This window comes from Camelina sativa, chromosome 13 (genome assembly GCF_030686135.1).
Source record: "Camelina sativa cultivar CO46 ecotype springtype chromosome 13, ASM3068613v1".
NCBI classification, from domain to species: domain Eukaryota; kingdom Viridiplantae; phylum Streptophyta; class Magnoliopsida; order Brassicales; family Brassicaceae; genus Camelina; species Camelina sativa.
This window is the reverse complement of record NC_141892.1, coordinates 8,480,693-8,501,626: the sequence shown is the minus strand read 5'-3', so window position 1 is coordinate 8,501,626 and position 20,934 is coordinate 8,480,693. Positions and strand designations below refer to the sequence as shown.

General features: G+C 37.7%; 4 protein-coding genes, 2 long non-coding RNA genes and 1 pseudogene across 8 annotated transcripts; 4 read left to right on the top strand and 3 right to left on the bottom strand.

Annotated features, from left to right (window-relative positions):
• The first annotated feature begins 4,407 nt into the window (after nucleotides 1-4,407).
• LOC104736135 (germin-like protein subfamily 3 member 3 pseudogene) lies at nucleotides 4,408-5,290 on the top strand (annotated as a pseudogene). The gene has a single exon (XR_015578526.1). The product of XR_015578526.1 is annotated as a germin-like protein subfamily 3 member 3 pseudogene (transcript).
• Nucleotides 5,291-5,910: 620 nt separating this feature from the next.
• On the top strand, nucleotides 5,911-7,844 carry LOC104736134 (polyubiquitin 4). The gene is made up of 2 exons (XM_010456066.3): nucleotides 5,911-6,122; nucleotides 6,486-7,844. The coding sequence occupies exon 2, from the start codon at nucleotides 6,486-6,488 to the stop codon at nucleotides 7,632-7,634; it is 1,149 nt and encodes a 382-aa protein (XP_010454368.2). The 5' UTR covers nucleotides 5,911-6,122; the 3' UTR covers nucleotides 7,635-7,844.
• Nucleotides 7,845-7,931: 87 nt separating this feature from the next.
• On the bottom strand, nucleotides 7,932-12,703 carry LOC104736133 (protein PLASTID MOVEMENT IMPAIRED 1-RELATED 1). The gene is made up of 3 exons (XM_010456065.3): nucleotides 12,441-12,703; nucleotides 9,340-11,773; nucleotides 7,932-9,223 (listed from the first exon to the last, which is right to left on the bottom strand). Exons 2-3 carry the CDS (start codon nucleotides 11,754-11,756, stop codon nucleotides 8,146-8,148), a joined length of 3,495 nt encoding a protein of 1,164 aa, XP_010454367.2. The 5' UTR covers nucleotides 11,757-11,773; nucleotides 12,441-12,703; the 3' UTR covers nucleotides 7,932-8,145.
• A 470-nt stretch (nucleotides 12,704-13,173) lies between these two features.
• On the top strand, nucleotides 13,174-15,036 carry LOC104736130 (uncharacterized). Its single transcript, XM_087482272.1, has one exon. The coding sequence runs from the start codon at nucleotides 13,297-13,299 to the stop codon at nucleotides 14,902-14,904; it is 1,608 nt and encodes a 535-aa protein (XP_087338398.1). The 5' UTR covers nucleotides 13,174-13,296; the 3' UTR covers nucleotides 14,905-15,036.
• Nucleotides 15,009-18,056, bottom strand: LOC104736132 (protein trichome birefringence-like 5). Of its 2 annotated transcripts, none has more exons than XM_010456063.3 (5): nucleotides 17,204-18,056; nucleotides 16,561-16,753; nucleotides 16,077-16,270; nucleotides 15,666-15,824; nucleotides 15,009-15,516 (listed from the first exon to the last, which is right to left on the bottom strand). In XM_010456063.3, the coding sequence occupies exons 1-5, from the start codon at nucleotides 17,833-17,835 to the stop codon at nucleotides 15,192-15,194; spliced, it is 1,503 nt and encodes a 500-aa protein (XP_010454365.1). In that variant the 5' UTR covers nucleotides 17,836-18,056; the 3' UTR covers nucleotides 15,009-15,191. The 2 variants fall into 2 exon arrangements, with proteins under 2 accessions (XP_010454365.1, XP_087338399.1); XM_087482273.1 differs by having other exon boundaries at nucleotides 16,561-16,739; nucleotides 17,204-17,948.
• Nucleotides 18,057-18,509: 453 nt separating this feature from the next.
• LOC147929313 (uncharacterized) lies at nucleotides 18,510-18,983 on the bottom strand. The gene is made up of 2 exons (XR_015578525.1): nucleotides 18,863-18,983; nucleotides 18,510-18,786 (listed from the first exon to the last, which is right to left on the bottom strand). It is a non-coding gene; the product is annotated as an uncharacterized LOC147929313 (long non-coding RNA).
• Nucleotides 18,984-19,030: 47 nt separating this feature from the next.
• Nucleotides 19,031-19,988, top strand: LOC104736129 (uncharacterized). The gene is made up of 3 exons (XR_759527.2): nucleotides 19,031-19,491; nucleotides 19,646-19,767; nucleotides 19,872-19,988. It is a non-coding gene; the product is annotated as an uncharacterized LOC104736129 (long non-coding RNA).
• The last annotated feature ends 946 nt before the right edge of the window (nucleotides 19,989-20,934 follow it).

The following is a 20,934-nucleotide window of genomic DNA, read 5'->3' as shown; positions in this document are numbered from 1 at the left end:
ACAAAAGTCATGAAAACTCTTTCATCAAATAGAAAGATTTTATAAAATTAGAAAAAACAAATCATCAAGATTTTAAAAAACTTCCTAAACAATTTCTTAGAATCCTTTATTTTTAACTTTCAATTTTCTATGATTCTAACAATCAGCAAGAATATAAAGTCATTAAAATTCTTTCTAAATCTTAAACCAATACCTCCCCCTAAATATCCGACATAACATTCACTGCTTATGTCCGATGGGTTCTTATTTTTTATATTTTTTTTTAACAAAAGATATCAGAGATATTCGTATTAATTGCTAAACTATATTCTTTTTTTGATAAAAGAAGTCAGAGAGAATAATTCAGCAGAGAGGAAGAGGGTAAAAAAAAAGATTTTCATGGTGAAAAAAAGAAGAAGATAAATTCGGAATAGGGTTCGTGTAATAATTGATCAAGGGTTTCTGGGTTCTTGTACGGTACGGATCCAACTGAGGGATCAGATAGAGTCAGAATGCGAAGGTCTTTTCTCTCATCTTTCCTGAGAGAGTGTTTATTGTATTTTCTAGAGGTCCCATTAAAGAGAGGCTGAGGTGTTGTCTGTGTCAAGAGGCTACAATAAAAAAAAAAAAAAAAAAGAGGGGTCGAAAACGAAATTAGATGAAGTTTTGGGTACAAAATAAATGTCAGAGAAGGATTGGTGTGGACCTTGTCTGCAATAAAAAAAGTGATGGAAATCCAAATTATTAAATGCAACTCGTCAATCTAGCATATGGCTCGATGCATGATGTGGAATTGTATATACTCATCTCCTCCTCTGACACTCTTCGCTTGTTGTCTTTGGTATTTATATCTTTCATGTTATTCCACATTATTGTTTTCCTAGTTTTTTTTTTCTTATACAGAACGATATATCTTAATAGATAGATAGAGTGATCTTATATTTCATAATTATGACATGCTAACTGTAAATTTGTAACTTTAGTAGATGTTTCAAACATTTTCTTATGCAAGTTCTTTTCTAATTGTATTTTTATTCCTTTCACTTGTAGCTTAGTTTTAGTTTGTTTTACGTACGTATGCATGTTTTTTTTTCTTCGTGGGCTTCTTACTTTTGGGTTCATCTATTTCTACATTGTAAAGGTCATTTCTTATATGTTACCAAATTCACGAAGCCCATGCATGAGCCAAGTTTTTGGCTTCACTTTAACAAATACACAGAAATGCGACGATTTATATGTAATGTAACTACTATAAATCTCAAGAAGCCCATGCATCAACTGAAATTTTTGGCCACATTAGTTAGAGACTTAAGAGTAGTTAGTTAATAGTTCGATTGAGGCTCAATCATTGAGCTTAATTAATGTAAATAAAGTATTAATTATAAGCTTTATTCTTTTATCTGCTTATTGTTGCTTTCGTGAATTCTTAAAAAAAAACTACAATGTCAAGCGCAAGATGAAGTTCCTCTTCCGCATGTCGTTTTATTGATGTAAAATGTACAAAAAAAACAAAAAATGAAACTAAATAGATCTTCTTTAAAAATTGGATTCAAAAATCCAAGACCCGAAGCCATAACTTATATAGTTATATTGCCTTTATACGGACTAGACTTGGGAGATAGTATAAATGCCCTAAGCTAGAGGGAACAATGAAGAGCCACACGATTTTGTAAGTTGCTGAGATGAGAGGATAAGTAACTGTGCAGAGGAGTCCAAATTAGAGAAGGAAGAGACATGTTTGCTCTTTACCCAAAACTGGACCACACCTATCTCTCTTCTCTTCTTCGCCATTCCTTTCGTTACAAAATATCTTATCAAAAGGCGGCCACTTTTTTAGATATTTTGATTTCCTTAGTTTGTCAAAAAAAAAAAAAAAAAAAATCCTTAAAACACCTCTGGAGCTTAGAAGAGCATAATTATCGGTAGTCTCTTATAAGGGTTGTTAAATTTTTTATAAATTAATTGTGTATTGTTTTGAATATAAGAACCCATCATCTCTTAGTTAAAATTTTCTCTTCTAATAATAGGTTCTAATTTTGGGTCTCTATAACTGACATCAAATAAATGAAGAAAGAAGATGATGATAATTACCTTCCTTCATGGCCGAAGCACACTCTATACTTATCAATCCATCGATATCATTTTTGTCCATTTAACCTCAAAACAAAAGAGAGACATATATCACAAAACCGCAAATTAAAATGAATATCAAACCAGGACAATATACTAAAGGAACAACACTAACTTATCAAACAAACAGAAGGAATGAATAATAATGTCTAACATTACTAAAGGAACAACACTAACTTATCAACACTAACATTATACTTTGGTTTTTTACAATAATGTCTAAACAACACAAAAGATCACTTATCAATCGTTAAACAAACACAAACACACCAAAAACTAAACACAACCAGACCAAACACATGGTTCTCAAGCACAAACGGACCAAATCGGAACACAAACACAAACTAAACACAAACAGACCAAACAAACTGACCAAATCGGAACACAAACACAAACTAAACACAAACAGACCAAACAAACGGACCAAATCGGAACACAAACACAAACACATGCACACCAAGAACCCTAATCCGTTTAAAGCATCAATTATCAATCGGAACACAAACACACCAAGAATTCAATTGATCGAACAAACATAAAAACCCTAATTTCAACCATCCAAAATTAAATCAACCTAACAGTTTACCTAATCATACTATTGTACTGATAAACTTACCCTCTCAATCGGATTAATCCAATCTCTTCCGATTGGATCGCCTTCTCCTTCAAATCCCATCCGATACAATCTCAACGACGACTCAAATCGCCACCGCTACAGTCGCCTCCAATAAGATCGTCGCCAATTCAATCGCCTACGAACCAACAGTCCATTGATTCATTAACCTCCGATTAAAGCAGACCTTTCTGACATCGGATCGACACTTTGATCGCGATAGAAAGAGATTTCTGCGTGAAAAAAAAAATTCCCTTTTGTTTTATTCTGTTAGCCAACCAAACATGAACACGTAGAGATTCTTATAATCGATTTCAGTCTACTATACTAAAGAGTCTCTTCTTTTTTTTATTTTTAATTTTTACCTACAAAAACCTAAAAACGCCACTAACATCCTCGGATGGGGAAGGTCTAAACGTTGTTAACAGTTTTTACCCTTCGAATTTAACAACGTTGTATATACATTATTTTAGTTGTCAGAACTCAACTTAATGATTTTATTTTCTTAATGCTAAGCTATTATGTAATTCAGTGTCGCTTCAAATTTTATTGGATAATCTGTTTATACGAAAAGAAGTTGAAGTATACTAAGAAGTCTAGTGGAACCAAGAGATTAAATTTGGTTCACATTCCATATAGTGACACTTAGATTTAGGATTTATGAAGATTATATGAAAAAGCAAGTGGCAATTAATGAAATGAGAAATGTCTCTTTTCTATACGAAATTAAATCATATCATGTTTTTTTTTTTTTTAATATGAAATGAATTGAATTGATGAATTGTAGGTCTACGTCACATTTTCATAGAAATTGAATTGATTTATTTTCTTGTGAGAACGTGGAAGGAAAACACAAGGATGAATTGAGATTTTTTTCCAAAAAAAAATTAATCCACAGGAGGAAGAGGTCATTATTATCAAAGCTTTATCTAATTATTTGGAGATCAATGCAAATTTTATATCAAACGCAAACTCTATTTTTTTGATACTTTATTGCTTTCAGGTAAGTCGACAAAGTCTTTGTTGTACAAAGACAAGAGTTTTAAGTCAATAAGAGGAAAAGTCATTGTTAATGAGTAATGACTTATGACTAATGATGTTCGATAACCTTCCTTAATTTGCTAAACGGTTGGCACATGAATTCCCTTCTCCCATGATAAACGTAAATTTGTCTCTGGAAATTACTGAATCCAATTACAATACTGATGATATTCTGAAACTTCTTAGAAACCTAAATTATATCAAATTTAGTTATATATATACGCACACACACACAATAAACTTCTTTGTAAGAATATATATAATTTTGAAGTAAAAAGTCTTGTACGAAATCACCATTTGCGTACTTGACATTTTTGTAAATATTTATACTTTGCAGTTTGCATGAAACCGGAGATTAGTTTTACACTTTGCTAGTATAGTAGAATAAATTTTCTTCAAATAGTTTTATCTTAGTGAAAACGAACCATTTATCACCATCCTCCAGACTTACAAAAATCTCTGACATGGAACCCCATCACAGCCATGTGGGGTTTAACCCACGTACGTACACCCAAAGTTCACATGCATGCAATGCTAAAAAAAAAAAGATCCCTCTTGCTTGCTTCAAGACCATCCTCACGTTAACCATATCAATATCTTAAAAAGTGTCTATATAAACCAGACGTCCTCTCTTTCTGCCTCATAACTTCAAGAAGAGCTCTTATCGAAAACATTTCAAGAAAAATGAAGATGATAATCCATGTTTTCTTCATTATCTCCCTCTTTTTGTCCATCGCTTTTGCCTCTGTTCAAGACTTTTGTGTAGCTGATCCAAAGGGTCCTCAAAGCCCATCAGGGTATTCTTGCAAGAACCCTGACCAGGTCAACGAAAATGACTTCGTATTTTCAGGCCTCGGCAAAGCTGGAAACACTTCGAACATCATTAAAGCCGCAGTTACTCCAGCTTTTGCGCCAGCTTTCGCAGGTATCAATGGTCTTGGTATCTCTATGGCTCGTCTTGACTTAGCCGGTGGTGGTGTCATCCCTCTTCACACTCATCCTGGTGCTTCTGAGGTCCTTGTGGTCATACAAGGCACCATTTGCGCTGGATTTATTTCCTCTGCTAACAAAGTTTACTTGAAGACACTAAACAGAGGCGATACGATGGTTTTTCCTCAAGGGCTTCTTCATTTTCAGCTTAACTCTGGTAAAGGCCCTGCCTTGGCCTTTGTCGCCTTCGGAAGCCCCTCCCCTGGGCTCCAGATTACATCGTTTGCTCTGTTTGCAAACGATTTGCCTTCGGAACTCGTTGAAGCCACAACGTTCCTCAGCGACGAAGAAGTCAAGAAGCTTAAGGGTGTGCTTGGAGGAACTAATTAAGCTTCACTTAGTTTTCATTTTTCTCTAATTTTCTTTGTTAAATGTGTTTTTATGAGTGTTTTTGTTATTCGAGTTCCTCCTTAAGCATATTCAAATGGTTGTGTTTTCTTTATGTGGTTGTTATTGTTCCTCAATGTTTCATTTCTCATGTCTCTTCGGCTTGAATTGTAACAACTAATAAGCATATTACATTGCAGATGTCTAAAAGAGGCTTCTCAGCTACTTAATTTTTTATTATAATCTAAACAGTTAATCGTACTATATACGGTGTTGCCATTTGGATTCAACAGGATTAAAATATATATATGCTCCGAGTTATGAAGGATGAACAAAGTCACTCGGGCAAATTAACGAAATCGAAAAGAACTAAAATGAAGTTCTAAAATATCCAAATAAATCAAAATTTCAGAACTAGAATTTAACTGGAACCAATATTTTAGATATCCAAAAATATATGAAATACAGTATAAATTATATATGCATATATATTAGCAATTTTTAAACCGAGTATCCGAAAATACCAAAATGCAAAAAAAAAAAAAAAATTATCAAGAAAAAACCGAAAAAGTCTTAAATATCCGAAGACATGCGAATGAATGAATCCTAAACTCCATACAACTCCATAAAAGAACCAAATCCAAACCATAAACAAACCGATTTTTTCCGGTTCCAATTTGAATCCTACAATAAAAAATTGAACCGAAGCCAAATCTAATATCTGAGTGATTAGGAGGACTAATCAAAGTTTTTTTTTTTTTTTTTTTGGACAAATTGACTAGTCAGAGTTATGAATTAATAAATCACTCTCGAAGCTTCGAGACAACTCCGGAGTAATAAACACAATTACAATTTTCTTAACTAAAAAAATAAGAGTCGGTTTTGGGCCCAATAATAAAAGTCGGTTTTGATTTTGGGCCTATAAGTCACCACACTATATAATAGAAGGCGTTGTTCTAATTCTTCTTCATCTCTTCCAAACCAAACCTTTACCTAAAAAGATCGCTCTTCAAATCTCTTCCGAACGATTCTCTCTTTCAAGGTACATCGTCTTCTTCGACTGGTTCTTTTGGTTTTGAGTCTGATCTTTTCGATTAGATTTGCGTGTTGTAGAATTTTGTGGTCTTTCTTTGCCTTGAGAAGTAGTAATATCGTTCAGATCTGTTCAATTTCTTGCTTGATTGTGCAATTCTCATAGGGAAATTAGGGTTTGCAACCACGATCTATTCAATTTTAAGGTTTTTGTTTTTGTTTTTTTTTTTTTTAATGATCGATCTTCTCTCCTTTTTGAAGTTATCAATTTAAAGTTGTAGATCCGTTTTCTGGTTTTGTTTTGATTTATTCTAATTTAGGTTTACGATTTTGTTTATTGACTACCACTTGCTTGCTTCTCTTTCTTTTCCAGATGCAAATTTTCGTGAAAACACTCACTGGTAAGACCATCACCCTTGAGGTCGAGAGCTCCGACACCATCGACAATGTTAAGGCAAAGATCCAGGACAAGGAAGGCATTCCTCCGGATCAGCAAAGATTGATCTTCGCCGGTAAACAGCTCGAAGATGGCCGCACCTTGGCTGATTACAACATTCAGAAAGAATCAACCCTCCACTTGGTTCTCCGTTTAAGAGGTGGTATGCAGATCTTTGTCAAGACGTTGACAGGCAAAACCATCACCCTCGAGGTTGAGAGCTCGGACACTATTGACAATGTCAAAGCAAAGATTCAAGACAAAGAGGGAATCCCACCGGACCAGCAGAGGCTTATATTCGCCGGGAAGCAGCTTGAGGACGGAAGGACTCTTGCTGACTACAATATCCAAAAGGAGTCGACCCTTCACCTTGTCCTCCGTCTTCGTGGTGGTATGCAAATCTTTGTGAAGACTCTCACCGGTAAAACAATCACCCTAGAGGTTGAGAGCTCAGATACTATTGACAATGTCAAAGCTAAGATCCAAGATAAAGAGGGAATCCCACCGGACCAGCAGAGGCTTATCTTTGCCGGTAAGCAGCTAGAGGATGGTCGCACCTTGGCTGATTACAATATCCAGAAAGAGTCCACTCTCCATTTGGTGCTTCGTCTGAGAGGTGGTATGCAGATTTTTGTGAAGACCCTAACTGGCAAGACTATCACTTTGGAGGTTGAGAGCTCAGACACGATCGATAACGTCAAGGCAAAGATTCAAGACAAGGAAGGGATCCCCCCGGACCAGCAGAGACTCATCTTCGCCGGGAAACAGCTTGAGGATGGACGCACCCTAGCGGATTACAACATCCAAAAAGAGTCTACCCTCCATCTTGTGCTTCGTCTCCGTGGTGGTATGCAGATTTTTGTGAAGACCCTTACCGGCAAGACTATCACTTTGGAGGTTGAAAGCTCTGACACTATTGATAACGTTAAAGCTAAGATTCAGGACAAGGAAGGGATCCCACCGGACCAGCAGAGACTCATCTTCGCTGGGAAACAGCTTGAGGATGGTCGGACTCTTGCAGATTACAACATCCAGAAGGAGTCAACTCTTCACTTGGTTCTTCGTCTTCGTGGTGGAAGCTTCTGAGCTTTTCTGATCTGATCAAAAGTGTGGTTTTCGAGTCTCATGCACTTGGGAGGTGATCTTCTTTACCTGGTTTCTGTTTCGTATGCGGGGAAAACTTATATCCCTATGGACCTTAAGTTTCATTTTCTGTTTTCTTATGAACATTTGGTTGGTCTCGTAACGAGCCTTTGTATTTCAACTTTTATTAATAATCCAAGTGCATGTTAAACATTCCGCTTTTAAGAATTTATAACCTAGTGTCTAAATATGTTCGAACCAGAGAATAGAGGGAGAGTAGTCATATAGTTCAAAGGATCGTTTGTTTGTTCGTTGGTAATCTGTTCCATTTATCTCTTAACTGTACCACAAACAGGGATTAGTTTGATCCACAGAACCTAAACTAGACACACATAATATTAAAACAGATGCAACAGTTGAAGTGAATCTACACCATCCACCACACCACATAACAATACATTTGCTTAGCATTAATAAAAACAAAGAAGGCAGACACATGCTACTTATATTAACTTCATTTTGGCATTATCACATTTGGATTTCGCACGTGTGTGTTCAACTTTCCCATTTTCCCAAGCTCTTTCCATTTAGACCCAGAACCAGAGACACTCCACAACTTGTCACCAGCCTTTGTGAAACCCGGTTTTGGTTTCATAAGAGGAAGCTTGCTGTTCCCTTTCCCCATTCCATTAGCCATCAACCACCTTGAACCAGACTGCACCTGCTGCTGCTGACTCGTGATTCCCCATGGCTTTTTATCGGTCTCGCTCTTCATACCAGTAAGATGTACCTCTGAAATTCTGTACTGAGGGATCCCTTGTTCCTCTTTCTCTTCTTTGACTGCACCACTTGCCTCCGCTTCCTCATCCTTTTCATCGGTATTCCTCAGCTCTGAAACTGTGCTGTAGATTTTGGGCTTTGGAGGAACGAACAATCTCTCAACTTGGATAAGAGAAAGCATAGGAGATCCTACTGGCTCATAGTTCCTTAGTGGATCTCGGAGCTGGACCATTAGTGCTACGGTGAAGGTATTCCCCAGTAAACCGCATTTCCTTCCCTTTTTTCCCTTTCTTTTCTCCCCTTTTGTTCCTTTACGGATAAAGTTTAGTGGGTTAGCATGATGAGCAGCCAAAATTTTGGAAGTTCGCTCATTTATTTCGTCTTCGTCGCCAATGTCCCCTGAATCTAACTTCATCCACTCATCAAGAGTCAAGGAGAGTCCCATTAAACCATCATCATCGTCCCCATCATTTTTTACGTTCAGAAGCTGTAACCCGGCAGCACCTTCTAGACCAACGCACCCACTTTTCCCCTGGAAAGCTGAGATATCTCCAATAGATTGTGCAGTGATGTCTGAGGGTGCATCCTCATCTGACATTCCTGATTGTATTCTCAATCCTTCCAAAGAAAGTGCTTCAATCTGATCCATAGCCAAAGGAGCAAGATCTTCAAGTGACACATACTCTGAGTCAGAGTTATTGTTACCAGAGCTTGAACCAAACTTTTTCGGCTTAGCTGCAAATGATGTTCGTTTTTCACCTCCCCTCACAAAAGAAGCTGCATCATCAGATTCATGCTCTGATATATGATCCCTGCATTGAGAAGATAAACCAAATACATTCAACTTGTAAGAAAAGCTGTGTTAAGCACAATTTTCATGTAAACCTTTCCAGAAATCAAAACGAGTGATGATAAGATTGATGCAAACCTGTCCCCATCGTCAATTGCCGGTGAAGTTTCCCACAACACCTCAACCATCGTTTTCCCTGTTATATCGTCCAAAGGCATTACTTTATTTGCCTGCATCGAGAGCTTCTCAATTCCAGCAGTGGCTAGTTTCTGAAGGATCTCCATGATACCAGAGCCCATCTCAGCAGGCACCACCACTGGAGTTGACACTTGCATGATCAAGCTGCCTCCAGCTTTGGAATTCCTGAACAGTAAGGGATTCATTGACCGCAAGAATCCTCCATTCTTTGTCTGCATAACTGGACCCAGGCCATCTCCAAGAGGAGGCAAATCAAATGGCTCTTTCACTGGAAAATCAGCTGGATGAAACGCATTATGACCATTGTGAGGCGGAGAGTTCTGAAATGTGTTTTCATTCATACCCCACTCACGCATCAGCGATTCCGTTTCCAAGCCTTCCAACATTTTGGCCCTGGGTTCGCTAACTCTTGCTTGAGCTTCCAACTGGTACTCTTCTTCTATATCATGAACAAGGGATGCCAGATCGAAACCTTCTTCATAATCCGATTCATACTCTTTCGAAAAGTTTTCATCAAATTCCATTTGGGGATCATCAGCTTCAATACTAAAATCAAACAAAGAACCGGCAGCTAGGGTTTCCATTTCAAACTCTCTTAACAGGCGCCCCCTTGGGGACTCAGATTCACTCTCGGAACTTGGACCAAAAGGACTGTGTTCGATACCTAGCATGTCTAAGAACTCACTTGCCACAGTATCAGCCACATCTCTCGAACTTGATGCTGCTGGTTCCTTAATTGGTGTTATAAAACATCTATCTCCGTCTCCATGATTTTCTTGATCTTCTTCGTCTTCTGACGCCGTTGCTTCCAACATTTCTACATTTTTCAAAGCTAATTCAAGATCTTTCATTATCATTTCTTTCAAGTCTCTATCACCATTTATTTCCTCTTCAGCATCTTGAGTAACAACAATTTCAGCGTCCTTTAGAGAATCTTTGTTCCCCTCTTCTGGCAGGACATTTTCTGTACCAATCTCAACACCTTCTTCACCTCTAGCAATAGTAGCTTCACCAGGTTTCATTAATTCCTCAAAAGGAACATCTGTTTCATTACCATTTACCAAGGGCTTTTCTGGAAACATATTTTCTGTACCAACAGCGTCACATCCAGCAGTAGGAACTTCACCAGCTTTCTTTATTTCTTCAAAAGGAGTATCAGTTTCATTACCTTTTACCAAGGACTCTTCTGAAGGAAAATTTTCTGTAACAACGTCGTCACTTCGAGCAAGAGGAACTTCGCCAGCTTTCTTTATTTCCTCAAACGGAATAAAACTTTCATTCCTGGCCACCAGAGGCTTGCTTTGAAGTGCATTTGCATCTTCTTTGTCACGAGACACTGACTCGAAAGATTCAATGTGTTTAGTGACAACATCAAATTCGAACCGAGACTCAGTTACCGGATCCATCTTCTCCTCATCCAATTTCTGATACAAAATGTTTACAGAATCGACCAGGTCAGATTTTGCAGCGGGCAAAACTTCATGAAGATCTTTAATTTCCTCCATATTCTGGGATGTAGAATGCGATTCTTTGTTAACAATACCATGATCATAACGCCGAGACGTGGACTTCCCATTCCCTAGACTAGACTTTGCAGTGATGGTTCTTGCCAACCCTGTGTTATTACTAGTTTGTTTTACATTTGAAGAACTGCGTAAAATTTGATTGCTACCTGATGAAGAAGGATTACGAGTATCCCCAACAACAGTGTACCCAAAACTCATGGTTAGAGTAGCACCACTAGCCTTTCCAGTCAACTGATATGTTGTTGACCAATTACCCGAGCTTTTATCATCCTGCAACTCCTCAAGTGTGAGAGGAAGCAACTTAGTGAGATCCATTCGATGTTTTCCGAAGTCAACCTCAGGAGATCCAACCAGAGAGACATACAACAAGAAATGCTTAGCTTCATACTTAGCTGAGTGATGTGGTCCGCTTCTGCTTCCGTAAACCGAGCATGTATGTGTCAGCTTGTCCTTGAACTCAGCTCTTCCGTTTGAAACTTTAGCAGGACGAGTGCTTAAAGATTCATCACGACGTTTCCAGTGCACAGTGAGAGAAAGATCCTGGAATATCGGGGGTAACCCTTCAATGGAAAGGACTTGGGCAGAGAAACAACAATTGAACCGGCGATTTCGGACATGAGAAAGTGCTCTGAGAGGCCAATTCCAAAACGACTTCTTCTCCTTCTGAGTGTCAGCCAAGTGGCTACGATTCAAAGGTTTTGTTGGAGTCTTATTAGGACCAGAAACTGAACCCCTAGGATTCTTATTCACATAGAGAGCTTCGCTTATTGACTCAACCTCCTTCAACAATTTCTGGCCACTAGAAGATTCCTCACTGTTAACTTTACTCATCTTGTACTTTGAAAAACCTGAAATTTGCAGATTTTTTTTTTGTTTTGTCAGGTCAGGATCAGAGAAGCAAAAAGGAGCCGTATTAACCTGTTATGGACAGGGATAAAAGAAGAGAAGAAAGTGGTAACGTGGCCAGCATATGCAACATGTGGGATTGCCATACATACGGCCTAATATGAGCTCACATAGACATTGATAACTAAATCTAATTATGTTAACTAAGTACACAACTGAGCCTACGCCTTAAAATGGAGAAGAAATAACACAAAATTAGCTCCAAACAACAACAGTTTCCAAACAAAGAGAATAGGAGCCGTCCTCTCTCACATATATAATTCTACCGTAGCTTTGACTCCTACACAATCAATTGAGAGAAGGAAGACACATATGTAATTTTTGCTACAAGCTCTCGACGAGGTCTAATGACTTCAAAACTCTAGGCAAACAAATACCACGCCATAACATTTGCAATTCTCATGAAATTTAACAAGCTAACTTCCAAATTTCTGATTACAATACAAAATTTTAATCTCAGCGCTATGTGAAATAGATCCAATTCCAACGAACAATCGAAATTAATTTGGCTACACAGTAATCAGAACCCAACATCACTGAATTGACGAGAATAAAAAAAAATCCAACAAAAGAAGAGATGATGGAGAATAGAAGAAGTGAAGAACTCACCAGGCGTTAAAAGTAAGAGTAAAGAAAAGTCGTCTCTGCCGAAACTTGGAAGAAGAGAAGAATGGGGGATGAGAGGGGCGCGTCAGAGACGATGACGAAGAACACAAAGAAGGAAAGACAACTTTGTTTTATTCCATTTTTCTCTTTTTTCTTTTTTTACATTTCTTCTTTCCTTTGTCTTTTTTAATTCAATTGAACTTTTCAAATAATTTCTTTTGGAGTACATCCTAATACTCTATTTACTGTTTCGTATAATTGCCTTCAAAGATTATTTTAGTGCTATATAACCCTCGTGCTTATTACACCTTTGAATTTAATGTCCCAATCAATTATATCTCAAATAGTCAGATCCAATCTAAAATAAACCATTTATAAAAAAAAATTGATTTTTAAAAAAAGTTTTTTTTCACATATTTGATACAGGTTTATAACAAAAAAAGAAAAGAAAATGGATACATAAGCAAAAAATCTCTGGAATATTTAATTACTAATTTTATGCGATGTCATTTTCTTTTTATGCCATGAGAATATTTTGAAAAAGTTTTTTCCTTTTAAAATAAGTTCGTTTTTCAAAAAATTTGAAAATAAGATCTAAAATTTAAGGGAAGAAAAAAAACAATAGCTACTTTCCAAAGAATTTTAATTTTCATAAAATTTAACCTACGAAATGATTTGGAGATCAAAGAAAAACAATTCTAAAGATGAGGGGTTAAAATGTAAAAAAAACAAACAAAATGAAAGAAACAAAAAAGCTAAACCCTAACCCTTATTACGCCCTCTTCTTCTTCTTCTTCTTCTTCTTCAACTTCCCCCACCCCAGAATCTGCCGTCACCTCTTCAGAGTTCGATAGCAATAATGGTGAAACGCAACCGAGTTACGCAGGCAGAGCAATCATTACCAATTGAAGAAGAATGTAAATCGCTTATCAAAAAGCTTGCTTCTTGTAAACAAACCATCCGCGACAGATCCTTACGGACCGTTCTTGGTACTTGGCTCCCTGAACAAACCGAAATCTCCGATGAAGACATGAAGAAGCTATGGCAAGGAATCTTCTACTGCATCTGGCATGCCGATAAGTCTCTTTACCAATCAGAACTCATTGATCGTCTCTCCTCTGCTCTTCATTCCCTTCCTCTGCCTTTGTCTCTCCATTACTTCACCGTCTTCTTGTTCACCATGCGTCGTGAGTGGTCACGCATTGATCGCCTCAGGTTAGATAAGTTCTACCTCTTGATTCGAAGGTTTTTGAACGGTTTCTTCTCTCTGCTTGATAGCAACTCGTGGGATTTGGAATTAACTCGTCGTTTGATGAGTGTTTTGTTCGATGGTACGTTTCTTGCTGGTGATAAGTTTCAAGGGAATGGTGTTAACTATCATATAGCTTCTGCTTTTGTTGAGGAGCTTAGACCGTTTCTTCCACTAAAGAAGGAGGTTTTAGAACTTCTTATTACTCCTTTTGTGAAGATTTTGGGTGTTGTTAATGATAAGATCTTGGTTGGGAAGATTAAGAGTAATTTGTTTGATGAGTTACTGAAGATGGGGAAGAAGCTGTTGTTAATTAAGAAATCTGGGGATGATGGAGTCCCTGAGGATGATGATGTAGTGGTTTTGGGATCTATTGCTTTGTCTATGGAGTTTGCAAAGAGGTTTTATGAAATGGGTTCTTCTCCGGATTGCCATCAGGGTAGTAGGAAAGCAATATTTGCTATTCACAAGGAGTTCTTGCAGTTGGAGAAGGATATGTCGTCTTCCGGCATTGAAGTTTCTATCGCTGAAGCTTCTCGTCCTGGCAGCGATGAGGTGCCTGAATTGGTTCCCGTGTCTGAGTCTGAACCAAATGCTGTTTCTAAGTCTAAGAAGATTGTTGCAAATGGGTCTTCTTCGAAGAAAAAGGGTTTGAAGAAATGTTCTTCAAAGACTAAAAAAGGCAGTGCCAAGGAGGATGCTGTTATGGATGATGATGTTATCGATCTTGGTAAGAAAGATGAAGCTTTTGATGAAACTATGATATCGGATCTTCGACAGGAGTTTGAGAAGATTGCATCTGAAATGAGTCCGTCAAAATGTGAGGTTGCAAGTGTCTGTGAAGTAGCAGAACCTGTGTCAATAGCCAAAAAGTCCAAGAAGAGGAAAAGAGAGAACAAAGGGGAAGTGCAAGAAGATACTACTGTTAACAGAGATGCAGCAGAGACAAGCTTAGCCGGCCCGAGCAGTGAGAAGAGCTCAAAGAGAGTAAGATTCGCAATGAAGAACAATTTGGTGTGGAAACCTCATTGCCCTCTACCTCCACAAGATTTGAGGTTGCCTCCGTCTGCTACGCCAAGAGGAAGTGCTCTGAAGAAAGGAATCCCGGCCGGCCCAGTGAGGGAGCTGGCGAGTAGGAGGACGAAGAAGAAAGCGAAACCCGCTGCACGTAGAGGAGTGAAGACGATCAAGAACTTGAAGAAGAAAATGTCACCATGAAAATGGAGTGTCGAGTCATCATTGGTTGCTTTGCTTTTCTTTAAATTTTTGTTATAGTTTCAACTTTCAATACGTCTTTGAGATTTTGTTTGCTGATTTGAGAATTATGAGAAAAATCTTTGCCATTGAAAACTGAAAATCTCGTCCCATGTCCGTTTTGTTCACACCTCTACATAAAAGAAAACTATTTTTCACTCAAGGGTGATAAAATGCACAAAATTTTGAATTGGTCATTTGTTTCTCCTCGTCTCGTCCTATCTAATTTTGTTGATGTATGAGCTCAGCTATTATGAATGTGGTTGTAGGAGCAAAGACGCGTATATAAGATGGTTCCAAACATCGGGAACTCCTGGCAGACACCAGTGGCTGCAATCCTGTCGCTTCGTTGACACTTTTTTACCTTCTGTGTTGGTCTTACCATAGATTGACGGATGTCCGTCTTTGCGGAAATTAGTCAGCTTTGTCACGTTTAGGAGAATCACAGGAATGTGCATCTCCTTTATGGCTTCCTCGACTATTTTCATTTTCAAAGGATAGGAATCCAGGATTGAACCTTTCTTTACCGGTTCCACCTCCCCATTGCACGACCCTCCCGAGTCCCACACACCTCCCCTGTTTAAGTCAAGACACAGAATACGCTGAAGAACTTAACTCTTCTGTAAGAAAACCGCAACAAGAGTACATGCAGGAGGCCAAACCGAAATGAACTGGTTTGTAACTGATAAAAGATTTCGGGAGGTAAAGAAAAGATCAGGGATTACCGAAAATGGGCAGAGGAGTATCCGCGGTAAAATACAAGCTGCTTTTTGGGATTCACATTCTGATCAATCCATTTTGCCCAAGTCTTCAACGACCTTCTGTATGCTTCAGTCGCATCAAATTTTGGGTAGATGTAATCACCTTCTTTGTAGTAGTTTTTCCTGCACTAGTTATTATTCACCATGTCATATACCATTAATGGCTTGTCCTTATCTAGAGAGGTGTCATGAAACAAAAGTACAATGGGATGCACCAGTAAAATCAAGCTGTTAGATGAGAAATTCAGAAACTATAATGGATACTACAGCTGAAAATAAATGTACTCTACATCTCGAATTTGGTATTTGGAAATTCTCTGATTAAGCCAACAGTTGTGAAGAATTGTGATAAAGCAGGAACGGAAAGAACCATACCCTCTGGCGGTCTTTCCATGAACCCACCAATGTCCAGTGTTAAAGACAAGAATGTCAGCGCGCTTCCATTTAGCATGTGACTTGTCAATGCGATCAATCGAAAGGGTCGGATTAGTGTTTCCTTGAGCATTTGCTCTAACTCCTTCCCTTACAAGAAAATGTGACCTCACAAACGCTACTGTGCAATTGAAATCCTGTTAGACATTATTACACATTTTAACCCCAATTTAATCAATCGAAAAAGATGCACACAAATAGATACTGTCTCAAACAAAAATATGTCAATTAATGGTCACAAAAAGGGGTCCTGGGAGTTCTAATAAACTCCAGAGGATCCATATTTAAAGAATAGTATATTGGGGTTACTTCAATCATAACTCTGTTGCCTATTCCAGCACCAAATTACAAGCAGAGTAGATCACCAGAATACCAGTGAACATTCAATCGAAAACACAGGCAACAATGAGCAGAAGAATGAACTTACTTCAAACTTGAATACAAAGTAGCCTCTCCCCTTTGTTATATTATGGCCATAAACCTCGTACATTCTACTCTTATCGGATAAACCTTCTCGGAGAACGCAAAGCATCGATTCAAACTGGTTACGGTTCATAGAATCCCCAACCAACAACAAACTTTTACCTCGTAGCTTCACCAAGAAGTCTGTAGCATTAAACCTATGATTGGAAAGTCAATAAAAAAAGGGGATAAATACATTCTATGCACAAACAGAAATTGTACATGAGGTGTTTCTGCTATGTAAAGTGTGACAGCATGTCTGATCAAGGACTAAGCATTCATTATTGCTCTTTTTGTATAAAGAGAAAGCAGAAGCCACGATTACTGAACAGTGAACACACAGGAATCCCCCATTAAAGTTGTATGTAGAGTTACAATATTCGCATTTAAGAGAGCTTCTCATTCATTTATCTATACATCCACGCTAACATATATGTTCAAATAACCTTAGCTTCACAATCAGCTAATAATAGGACAATTCAACTCATGAACACAACAAAGCTATATGGCAGTCCCTAACTTCATTTCAAACGTAAGATTCGACGACAATCATGAACCATGTAAGGTGAAGAAGTGAAATGCTGACAAATTCTGAAAAGATATCATACCGTGGAAGATCACAACCGTCAGGCTTCCATCTCCAATTGAGATAGTCAGAATCACGCCTCCCATTCCTCTGGCAATCAAAAGCTTCGTCAACATAAGGACACGATCCAGGCTGATACAATGGATACTCATCATCGTCCTTAACCCATGATCCCCTGTACAAATCACAGCCTCTCATCTTCTCAACCACCGCCTGGTCCACAGATTCACCATTACCTTCGACGCGAGACTCTTCTCCTCCTCCTCCTCCTCCTCCTCCTCCTTCTTCTTCCGGCTCAGTTTTCGCCGTGTGTGAATTTTCCACATCTTTCAATTTCAGCTCAGTCTCGATCGCGACGTCATCGCCGCGGCGTGAATCGCCTTCCTCCTTTGGATTTGTTTCCACGGTGACGTCAACATCGGTAGCATCGTGTTCTTGAGGCTCGATTTGAGGGAGTATGGGCGTGGGAGGGGGTGGATCGGCGGCGGAGAGAGGGATGTCGGCGGCGTGGTAAGGTTGGAGAGAAGGTTCGAGAGTGCGTCTAGTGAAGAGGAAGACGCTGCATAGGAAGATAACGATGAAGAGTGAAGTTGTGACAGTGTAGGAGACAATGGTGCGAGGGAAACTAGGGAAAGAAGAAGAAGAAGTCGACATTGTGAAGTGAAGCTACCACCATCGGAGTGGAGCTAGAGAGCTACGCGCTACGATGCGACTTCTCGAGCATTCAATTTTTTTTCATTTTTTTTTTAATTATTAACTATGTTATTAAGGTCAATATTCCAAATAAATGCACTTATATTTCTGCTAAATCAGGTAATTTTAAAAAAAAATCGAGTATTTTCATACATTCATACTAAATTGGACAATAAGTGAATGAATGTATCAAAGTAAGCAATCACTAACCTAAAAAGTAAAATCACAATTGTGGCAATATGCTACTTTCACACATGTTATCTAAGATCTTACTGTTTATGATAAATCTTTTTTTTGGAGGCAAAAAAAAATGATTAGAAGATTAGATTAAAAACACAGAAAAAAAGACAACAACCTGATAACAAAACATATTTGGATATCATACTCATCAAAATCACTAATAGAAAGTTTAAGAAAATCTATAATATAAGTAATCAAAGGTGTTAAGTGTGTGTTAGCTTAAAAAAACTAAAAATAATGGGCTGGAAAACAGATTACTCTCTTTTTAGCTTGATGATATTCATACACCAATTAGAATTAATGCAAAAAAAACTTATCTTATTGGCTTAGAAATTAGAATAGGGCCTATGGATTTTAAATCATTAGTGGGAGAAAAAGAATTCTATATGATTACCAGAAAAAAGAATTTTAAATGATTACTTGGTAATAATGGTGTGACAAATCTGCTGAATCTGATTTTAAAATTTATGATACGATATTGTAAATTACTAGATTATATGATGTAACACCACCAAGTATCATAAATCTCCCCCAATGCTCTTCATCCTCCGTCCCCTTTTGCCACAACTTGCTCACAAAAGAACACCTTGCCAAAGTTGAACAATTCGCACATTATTTGCCCATTAACTTAATCTTCATCATAATCTTCCACAACTTCCACTTTTGACTTTCCTCGAAAAATATCTCAAACAGTCGTCAAAACAAAAGAATCTAAGTGATGAAGAAAATCTAACCAATGTGTTCAAACCTTCGTCTTAACCTTCCGGGATTGTACTCTCCATCTCAGGTTTAGAACAAGTGTATGTGTCGTCACTGCTCAGAGAACAAACATTGTCTCCTTCGTCCTCTTCAACTTCAATGAATTCGCTAGTCTTTTCTGCTGCAACTTTATCAGCTTTTTCTCGTGCCCTTGCAGCTGCCCTTTCACGTGCTTCAGCAAGGCCTTTTTTGGCTCTTCAAACCGCTGCTCTTTCTGCACGCTCGCGGACATCAGAAGCCTTCCTAACAGCAGCACTCTGAACTTTCGCATGAGCTTCAGCGGCTGCTCTTTCACGTGCTTCCCTTCTAGCCCATTTTACTGCTTCTCTTGCCAACACTCTTTCACGTGCTTCCATTCTAGCCCAGTTTAGGAATGTTTATATTACATGAAGATTCAGAATATATAGTTCAGGAATCTTTATATTTATCTCTAATGTATTATTTACATTTATATATACCTTAAAATAGGAAACTAAATCTCTATATAAGAGAATGCATTGTATCATTGCAATCATGAGATTCTAATACAATCTTCCTCTAACACATTATGTGTCCGAGATCTGTGAATGGGATCTTCTCAACGGCGGACCTACTAAGGAAGAAGGTCACCTGACCTAGGTAAACTAACTAAATAGTTTGTTTTTACATGTAATTATGTAACATTTCAGTAGTACATATGGTAAATTCTGCACTGTTGACCTCCCCATACCCGAGTTCAAACCAAATATGACAAATTAATATTTTTCCCTGTAATTGACCTTTTTCTGTGTAGGCGTTGTTTTGAAGAATGCAAGAATTGTTAAGAAGGGGACAAGTAAAGCGAATGTAGCAAGCGGGAGTGTGGTCGAGACACTTGTTATTTTGTCTTCCAATATTGTTCAAATTATTGCACAAGTGTGTTCTCTTCTCTCTCGTCCTTCATTAACTTGTTTTTTCTTTGAGCTGCATTTTTTTTTTGAGAATCCATGTGACAAATAGCTTATGGATCTGTCTCATAGGGAGTCTCGCTTCCATAAAATGTTACAACTAGCAATAATGAGGCTGAAAATGTCAGATCAGCCACATATACTTTACCTTGTCGGCCTCCTTTATGTGAAATAAACAGCTTCACAAAATTCTACCTTGAAGGAAATGTCTATGATCATCTGAGGTAAACTGTGTGCTTTGCTTTAACTTCATCTTCAAACAGAAACTAAACTAATGGTGATTGGGTTATGGATGATTCATCATTATGTGAGTCTTCTTGCTGCACGTTTTATGTGCAATGTCAATCTTAGCAAATCTAGTTTAGCATCTGCATCAACAATATCAATGCTCACACAAATCACTTACAAGAAGATATTGTTAGTCTTGTAGAAAGATAGTTCATATATTTGATTCGCTTATTACTTAGCAGCTGCTTACTTGTTAGATTTTTTTTTTGCAGATTGATATGCAAAGCTCAAGTTCTAAGCTGTGAGTTCAATTTCCCCGGAGTTGTTTTTATCTTTGTTATAGCTGTGGTATATACTCATGACATTTGAAATTTTATTTTGCTGTTAAAATTGCAATTACCGGTTCAACCGTTCAAACCATGAATTTGTCCAGCTTCCTGACGCTTGTTGCCTCTGTGGTGCTTGTTGTTCCCATTGTGTTGGTGGCGGTATTGGTGTTGGCATCCTACGTACTTGCCTTTGTGGTGATGGCATATGTGATCTTTAAGAGGGTTGTGAACCTCGTAATAATAATAATAATTAAAATTACTCCAAATTAAGGTCAATATTCCAAATTATATATCGTAAATGCAAATATATTTATGCTAAATGAGGTAATTTTTAAATAATTTTCGAGTATGTTCATGAATTCATACTAAATTGGTCAATAAGTGAATGAATGTATCAAAAGCAATCACTAAACTAAACAGTAAAATCACAATTGTGGGAATATGCTACTTACACACATCTATGTTAATGTTATCTAAGATTTTATCATTTATGATTAGTTTTTTTTTTTTTTGAAGGCAAAAAATGTTTAGAAAATTAGGTTAAAAAAATAGTTAAAAAAAAAAAAAGACAACGACCT